At 47.6% G+C, this 9,214-nt stretch overlaps 1 protein-coding gene across 1 annotated transcript in view; it reads right to left on the minus strand.

The window, feature by feature from the left end:
• The window catches only part of AOAH (acyloxyacyl hydrolase), a 70,951-nt gene extending 62,617 nt beyond the window's left edge, over positions 1-8,334 (minus strand). The window contains 4 exon segments of the mRNA XM_030499193.1: positions 7,636-7,790; positions 8,210-8,252; positions 8,255-8,303; positions 8,305-8,334. Of these exon segments, the coding sequence (XP_030355053.1) occupies positions 7,636-7,790; positions 8,210-8,252; positions 8,255-8,303; positions 8,305-8,334 (277 nt within the window).
• Positions 8,335-9,214: the final 880 nt, after the last annotated feature.

The following is a 9,214-nucleotide window of genomic DNA, read 5'->3' on the forward strand; positions in this document are numbered from 1 at the left end:
TGCTTTAGTATCTCTACTGTGCTACTTACATGTCTGTGGTTTTTCTATCCAAAGTATAATCATAGGAAAGAATGCTATGGGAAAATTTGGCATTTATTACTGCTCATCAGGCCAAATTTTGCTGCTGAGTAAACTGAGCAATGTTGGTGAAGTGAACAGAGGTGCTGCAGCTCAGCAGCTAGCTGCTGTAATCAAAGTCCATTCCCAGCCTTTCAGAGTAAAATACATTGTGGTGCTACAGTGATATTGGGCATGACCTTTTTAGAGAACTCACTGAGCTGTAAATTATACGTTCTGTCATGGTGCCTCCCCAGACAATACGTGCACAGCCACTTTGTCTGAGCGCAGTTATTAAAAGCCTCCAAGTCCATTTTGCATGTTCCATTGTGGGAAGTTATTGGGAACTCCAAACGCTACCGGTCCTGCTGCGGCTCCGCCGGGGATATTTCATCCCTGCACTCACGCACAGCTAGATGGAGGCAAACTGTTGAGGACATCAACTATCATACGAATTAACACAGGTAGAGGTCGGCGTTTAACGCTGTTGGGAAGCTCTGAAACGTCCCTTCTTCAATGGAATCAGAGCTGAAAATATGTTTCAAAACCATGCATCATCATACACTAGGAATTACGTGCTCATGGGTGAATGGAAGAGGTGACCCACAAAGGTTGCTGAGAATGGCATTATATTGAGCGCAAAGGTGGGGAAATCTGCTTCCCCAGCTGCTGATCCATAGGATCTCCCCTCGTTTGCGGAGGTGGCAAGGAAGATGTGGTCTGGCTGTATTGAGCGCTCCCTGTCTAATCGCCTCATCCCAAAAAGGGCAGTCAAAGTTAATCACCTAAAGAGCAGGGCAGCCTGCTGCTGGGGAGAACATAAACACATCCTGCTGTCTGCAAATGGGTCTTGTGATTACAGCCCAGAACCCGTGAAAAGCCGGCCTGGAAGAAATCATCTTAAACAAAACTCTGCCCTAGCAGTTGATCTATGGCATCTCTACCAAAACAGAGTACCCTTTGCCCACTAAATTAAGGACCTTTGCTATGAGACAGTGGTACAGGGTGCCCAGAGAAGCTGTGGCTGCCCCATCCCTGGCAGTGTTCAAGGCCAGGTTGGACACAGGGGCTTGGAGCAACCTGCTCTAGCAGAAGGTGTCCCTTCCCAGGTTGTAACTGGTTGAGCTTCGAGGTCCCTTCCAACACAAACCAGTCTGGGATTCTATCTAAGCTGTTCTGAAGGGACAGGATAGACACAGATCTGTTCAGATCTCTAATGAGGTCTTTTACGGCCTCCTCAGGAACTGACGGCAGTGCTCGCTACCACCACCATTATGGAATTTTCTTCCTAAACTGAATGTCCCTACTGATATTCATTTCTCTTATTTCTTGTCATAGTTTTTATAAACCTGGAGAATGGATCACCCCTTTCATGTTTGCAAGGACAGACATGTCTTTTCTCAAGTTTATCTTCTCTAGACTAATTAACTCTAATTTATTCAGACTGTCTTTGTAGCTTATGTTTGTTTTTCTCTGAAACCTCCTGTCACTGTGCATCATTCTTGATACACAGCCCCAAAAGGGAAGGCAGAAATTCCTCTGAGGCTTTGTCAATGCTGAGAAAGGTAGTGGGTTACTTCACATGTCTTGCAAGCTAACTTCTGTTCACACATCTTGGTGTGCACAGTGTGTGTGTTCTTCATGACAGCATGCCATCATTGTGCCACTACAAGCCCAAATGATCTTCCCTAGGGATGCTACCCAGCCATTCCTCACCTGCTATGTGTGTCATTGACTATTTCTGCTGCAGTGCCTTCAACATACTCATACTGAAGTGATCTTTTTTGAGGGTAAGTACTCCAGGTTGTCAAGATTGTTCTGAATTTAATCCTGCCCTCCATCGTACTTGCAAACCCTTTCAGCTTTATAAGAGCTGCTCATTTAATAGCACACTATTTCATTATCCTGGCTAATGAAAATATTGAGTGATATTCAAAACACAGGTCCAATAAAGACCTCATTTTGTACATCCTTCTGGTTAGGGAGTGAGCCACTTGTAATTACCCTCTGAACAAGGCCACCCACCAGTTTTGTCCGGCCCTGTAGAAGCTTAATCAATGTCACATGCCTCTCAGCCATTAGATTAGTGCTGAGGTGGTGCCAAAAGCCCTACTAAAGTCCAGCTGTAACATCTACTGCTTTTTCTGTGGCTACATGCCATTATCCCATCAGCAAAGAAAACTAGATTGATCTAACACTGTTTCTCCTTGATAAATCCAGTGAGGATCTTATTCATATTTACTCTTGAAAGATGCTTTTATAAAGCTTTTGTAACTATTGCAGGGCTTTTCTAGGAATTGATGTTTAACTGGCTGTTCTACAATTCCTCAAATTTCCCTTCTTTACCATGCTGAAGAGAGAGGAATACAGCAGTTCCCTCCTGTCTTTCAGTGTCTCCCCTGCTTTCTGCACCCTCCAGGGCAGCTTCTGCCATTCCTGAGGTTGCTTCAGATACTTTTGGATGATGTCTCTTTTGCTGGGGAGCAGGACATTTTGAAAAGACCCTTTAAGGGTTCTCTTGTAATTCAGGGTGATGGGAGGTAAGAATAAAACCTTTAAAAATTAATCAGAAATAGAAGAAAAAGCAAGAGCATGATCTTAGCTACGATGAAACATTATCACTAGTGCCAACAGTTACCGGTTTTACTGCACTGTCTTTGGGTACCTTAACATTAACTTCAGTAAAACCTTGCTTGCCCTGCAAAACAGGCAGTATTTTCCTCAACTGATGCACAAAACACTTGCTCACGACCCAGTGACCGATGCCCAGCTCATTCCTGAGCAATGATTGTCAGCTCCCAGCCAACTCCCCCCACTTTCTATACCGAGCCATAGTATGGAATACCCCTTTGGCTAGTTTGGGTCAGGTGTCCTGTCTCTGCTCCCTCCTGGCTTCTTGTGCCCCTCCTCACTGGCAGAGTGTGAGAGACTGAACAGTCCTTGATCAGGGTAAGTGCTACTGAGCAACAACCGAAACATTGGTGTGTTATCAGCGTTGTTCTCAGGCTAAAGCCATAACACAGCACTGCACCAGATACCAGGAAGAAAACTCTATTCCAGCCGAAACCAGGACAATAGGGAAAGTCAAAGACCTGAGTATCTGAAGAGCTCATTCACTCTTCATTTTCGAGAGAAAGATACACAGCTTCTTGTTCTCAGGATGCCCCACAGAAACAGTCAGGCTGCACGTAGCAAAAGGGTTTCTAGGTCTCATCCTGAATAAATCCCTTCAGCCATACTGTCAGTCAGTGACAAACCCAGAAACAAAAACCAGACTGAGCGTTCAGCTCCCAGGTCAGTGCTCAGAGCAAAACCTCCCTATCCATACATGAGGAAAAACATCTTCATGGGTCTTTGCATATAGGAACACTTACCAAAGTGCTTTTATCTACCATAATGAAAAAGCAGAAGAATGTATCACAAGCAAAGAGGCCCAGAGGGAGGTTTGCAAAATGAAGGGGGTGGGGGCATTTTTCCAGCCTGGGGAGGCAGGAAATACTGATGGAAAAAGGAGACTGTCAGATGTTGGGAAAATACTTCTAGAAAGACCATGTACTACTTAAGAGCAGGTTGGAGGTGGTTAGGAACTGCTTAGGTATACTACAGCTGGTCTTGTGGCCGGAAGAGTTATCATCAGGTCCTTTCCCCCTCTTTCCCCTAATTCTAAAAGGTAGTCAGTATTAAGTCCCATTTTAGGTGGGAACACTTTCTAAACGCTTTATTTTTACACCAAGTCAATTATTAAAAGACTTTCTCTGAATGAAGCTGTCGACTTTTTCAAGAAAATGCGGCAAAAATGATGTGACTTTCTCTACAGTTCCTGAGGCTGATGAAAATTTCTGTCTAAATGTTTCCCAACACAATGAACTTTGCTGTAAAAATGTCACCTTCTTTTTGAGATAAGCAACAATCTGTAAGCAGAAATGTTTTGGCCAACCTTCCCTATGAGTAGTCTGAATTGCTCAGCCTGCTATGGCACCTCACCAGATGCACACCCTCCTCTCCTCCAGCCCTTTTCCCTATCGGCATATAGGTTCCTACCCAAAATACATTTCTCAGATGTGCTAAGTGCAAGGGAGTCCCTTGAGGCATCAGTTCCTGTCCCAGTATGTCCAGAGTATACTGGTGCAGATGGTGCCTACCGAGGGAGTGCTGCTAGCAAGGGGAACAGAAGAAAGAAGCAACCAAGTCATATCGCATTCAAGCTGTGTTTCACTCCCCTGTCATACGATTTCTACCTGTTCCTTCAAGAAGTGTGATACTTTCCATGGAAAGGCTTAATGAAAAATATCGTATTGGTTTTGCTGTTGAAAGAGCAACCATTTTCTGACTGATTTCAGCTAGCAACAGAGCAATCTTCTCCATGCAGGTGGTACACACGGAGGAGTGATCAGAAATGACTGTTCAATGTGCAGCCACCTCATTTCCCTCAGGAAAAGAGAGGCAAACAACTTGGAAAGATTAGACACCTGAGCACACATTTAACTTGCATGAAAAAACCCATTCCTTCAAGAAAAGCTCCTGTATATTTGGCAGTAGTCATTTCTCCTGTTAAAAATGCTGCCTCAATCTGTAAGGCCAAGAAGACCCAGAGGAAGTTCTCACGATTCTCTCCCAATGCCTTCCCAGATGGCAGACTGAGCTAGCAGGGGCTGGGGTCGAGCTGTTGAAAGGAAATCACAAACTTCCTCCTACAGAGGAAGGTGATCGTGGCTTAATTTCTGCTCCTAAGGGGGCTGGTCACCAAATCAGCTGCAAGAACTGACATTACCTCTGCTCCACAGCACGGTAAGCATAACCATCAGCTCCTCTGTGCTTTCACTTTGCTGCTCGTGAAAAGGAAGAGGCACAGATGGCTTGTCAGTGTTTTCAAGAGTTAGTCAGGAGAGCAGCTAATCAGTGAGCACAAGAGGGAGGTGAGCTTGCTTGAATGAGTCCAGAAGGCCATGAAGATGCTGTGAGGACTGGAGCAGCTCTGCTCTGGAGCCAGGCTGAGAGAGCTGGGCTGGGGCAGCCTGGAGAAGAGAAGGCTCCTGAAGGGGAGACCTTAGAGCAGCTCCAGTGCCTAAAGGGGCTCCAGGAAACCTGGAGAGGGGCTTTGGACAAGGGCCTGTAGGGACAGGACAAGGGGAATGGCTTTAACCTGCCAGAGGGGAGATTGAGATGAGCTCTGAGGCAGAAGCTCTTCCCTGTGAGGGTGCTGAGGCGCTGGCACAGACTTTTCCCAGAGAAGCTGTGGCTGCCCCATCCCTGGCAGTGTTCAAGGCCAGGTTGGACACAGGGGCTTGGAGCAACCTGCTCTAGTGGAAGGTGTCCCTGCCCGTGGCAGGGGGTTGGAGCTGGATGAGCTTTAAGGTCCCTTCAACCCAAACCAGTCTGGGATCCTATGATAGCCCAGAGGTGGCTGTCTGGGCTAGCAGACAGCATCCTGCCTGCTTGTTATCAGCCCTCCCTGCCAGGCCCAGCCCATGTGGTTTCAATGCTCTGCACACTTTGTTTTTAGCTTGCGGTTTACAGAGCTGTGAACAGCCTGTTTTGGTCCTGAGTCAAGCTCACGTGGATGCTTTTAGCTGGCAGAGAGAGCAACTGGGGAGGGAGGTAGGGTTTTGGTTTCTCCTCACTGAACAGATATTCCAGGGAGATGCTTGGTGGTCCCAGCAATGGGACCCAGAATCTGGTGGGATTTGGTACAAGAATGGAGGAAATTAGAACAGCGAGGGGCTCTGGGGAATGGGAGGAGTGGCTAAAGAGCTCAGTGCTCATTGGTGATCTATAGGTGATGCTGAAAGAGTTCCCTCCACATCCCACCTTATATGTGATACTGCCCATCCCGCCCATCTTTGCTGTTAGAAATAAATAATCCCATGTGAGCATAGGCCCCTGCACCAGTTTTGACACCCTGATTCAGATATTCACGTTCATAAACCAGATCAGCTGCTTAAATCCGAATCTCTGCCAGCTTTGCCCAGCAGTTACACTGCTGCCATCACTCAGCTCCTCTCCAGGTCTGCATGCAGCATGCTAAGTAGAATCAGGCTCCAGAGCTGGTTTGTCTGAAGATCCAGTATCATACTCTTAAACAGCAAACTGCAGTTTTCCTCCCTTTGGGAGGGAAAAAAATCACAACTTATTTTATGCATGGCAACTTCGATGCAATGCGCAGCCGCTTTAGGAATGTAGAGCCTTGCTGGAGCAATAGGATGGGAAGGGCAGACAACACTCACACCCGACGTTTAAAACACACCACTGTAACGATCCCACGGGTTAGGGTTCCAACCGCCTTCCTTGTGCCATCCAAGCAGCTGCCAAAGATGTCACCATCGGAACCTACCACTTCCCTCTCGCTCTGGCAGCTGCTCAGTCACTGTGCGTGTGGCTGCTGGCCCAAAAGAGGCCAGTCCATCACAATTGCTTCTGCTTTTCACTACTCGCCCTCATTTTCTGGCCGGTGGCTGTACCCTGGCAAGGGCTGCACAAGCCTCATCACCCCAGCTTCACTCTGCTTTCGGTTCACCCTGCCTTGCCGGTGCCAGAATCTGCAGAGGCACTGTGAACGGCTCAGAAGTGAGGCAAAACCAGGGATTTATCGAGCTTAGGATGGTTATTTCTAATTGTGGTCCTTGAGCCACAGTGAAAATAAGTTGGGGCTGAAAGGAATTACATTTCCTTCTGAAAAATGGAGAACCAGGACAGGTTTACAGCATGGAAATGCCCTGAAAAGCTAAAAGAAGACACAATAGTAGTTTTGATCTTAATGCATAAGACATATCCATCATTAACACTTGCTCACATACAAAAATATAAGCTACTACATCTCTCTAGCTATACAGAGTCTAACTCCAAGGGCATTTCTGGTGCAGAGATACCTACAGTTCATGTTGACTTCAGTACTACTGGTTTGTCTTTGGGAACCACTTCACTAGCAGAGGCTATAGGATACCTCCGGCTATAGCTGTGCTGGAAATCACACAGCCACCACAGTCACATGAGAAAGGGGTGGCCAAAACACTTGTTTTGTTTGCAGACGCGTGCACCCAAGAGGAGGAAACGAAATATGAAGAAACAGCCATTGCAACTTGGCTATCCAGACATGACCATCCAAACCACAAAGCTCCCCAGCCTAAGTATGGACCAACTATGCTCAAGAAGTTTCCCAGGCAATGAAATCAATGAGGAGACCCTGGGTGAGTTTCAGGGAACTTAGTCTAACCCTAACCCTTCCTGCAACTAACCAAACTGCAATACAAACACTAACAAACACCAGGACCCCAAAACACCCTGTTTCCAGGTCCCAGCCCTATAGACATTAAAGCCAGCTTTTCAGAAGCCATTCCCCGCAGAGCAAAAACATGAACTTTGGGAAGCAGCCACTCAAAAACAAAATCATAAAATAACTCCAGACCTCACGCTGGCCTTGCAAAATCTTCAGTGGTTATTTCACCAAAGGCTATGAGCATTTTGCAGTACAGCTGTTGAAATAGATAAAGGAGTGATTTATGATGTGCACAGCAGTTCTCAGCTCACCGGTGGAGTAACGAATGAACTAGTCCACCAGGCAAACAAAACCTGAATACATACCAATGCAGGTGTGTCCTTTGTACAGCTCGGAGGGGAGTGAAGAGGGTGGTGGGTCACTTCCACGGAGGAGAGGGGAGGAAGGGGCAGCCTTCAGCAGAAGCGGGAGCCAGAGGATGCAGAATAAATTAAGGGATGTTTGCCTAGACCCCCTCATCCTAAGGAAGGCAAAAATAAGGGAGAAATCAGGTGGGAAAGGGTGCACGTGGATCTGTATTCCCTAATTGCTCAGGGAGCATCCTGCATCCTTGTCTCATTAGGTGAACGGAGATGCGCATGTCCATGTAGCTACATGTAATACAGGGACTGCTTCCCAGGCAGGGACACACATGACTGCCCTCTCATGGGGTATCTGGAGGATCCCATGCTCGCACATCGCAGGGTGCTCACCCAGCCCAAGCCCTTCACACACCCCTAAGCCCCTCTCAGGTCATTTGGGGTGGCTGTGCAGGCACCCACCACAACCCAGCGAATCCCATAGACCTGTGCACCCCATGACCAGGCCGTGAGGATGCCCCCGGGCTGCTCTCTGCACACCTCCCATATCCCCATTGCCCCGTTTACATCTCTTCCCAACCTGCTGGCCTGGAAGGACCAAGAGGATTGCACGAAGAGCCGGGCTCAGCGCTCCCGTGTCTCCTGCGGTAGCAGCGGATGACTAACGACCTTAAAACCACAGTAGTTTCCAGAGCCGCTCAGCATTAATAACGCAAGACACTCCCCCAAACAACTAGTGTTGCAAAGAGAAAGAAGAACCAACTCCACGAGCCCTCCTCCCCGCCGCCGTCACGCCTCTGCCCTCCTCCGCAGGCGAGAGAAAAACATCCATCTCCGGCTGCTTCTGTGAGATTTCCAAGCAGGGTTTCCGCCGGGGAGGACCAGGCGTGAAAGCTAAAAGAAAGAGGCCGCTTGGGACTGAGCCACGCAGTGGGGGGGGGATATGGGGCTCGTCACACTCGTTTGCTGCCTGCGAGGCTTGAAAAACCCTGAGCTTTTCCTGCTCCAGCAGTCACAACAACTAAAGGTTTCCCTCTCCCTATTTTTCCCCCCAGATAAGGCAGGAACCAGTTGTTCCCCAGCCTGAAGCAAAAGCAGAGAGTAAAACATGTTTAAGTGACATCGCTTCAGAGGGGGAACAAGTCCAAACAGCTAAATCCGCGCAGCGTACGCAAAGATGGGTATAAGGGTACAATGTAGGACTGGGGTATTGGAGGGACAAAGCTATGTCCCACCTCTGCCTCTGCCTTTTTGTATATCCCTGGGCAAGTCTTTTACCCCCCTGCAGCAAGCTCCTTTCCGCTCCTTGCCTGGCAGGCTGTAGACATGGGTTGCAATGAGGAAGCTGTCTTATCCCCCATCCCTAAATGCTTCCCAGGCATAAATAAAGGAGACTCGTAAATGGTATTGAAAAGGAAAAAAATAGGGAATATATGAAAAGCAGTGATTCCCTGCCGAATCTTCATACATTCCTGCATATCAACATGACTACTCAGGGATCAGGTGAGCTTTAGTATTTAAGACAGTTTCTGCAAACCACTTCTTTGGGATCCTGACCTATGGCATTTTAAAAGACAGTCCTGGA

This window comes from Strigops habroptila, chromosome 1 (assembly GCF_004027225.2).
Source record: "Strigops habroptila isolate Jane chromosome 1, bStrHab1.2.pri, whole genome shotgun sequence".
In the NCBI taxonomy this organism is placed as follows: Eukaryota; Metazoa; Chordata; class Aves; order Psittaciformes; family Psittacidae; genus Strigops; species Strigops habroptila.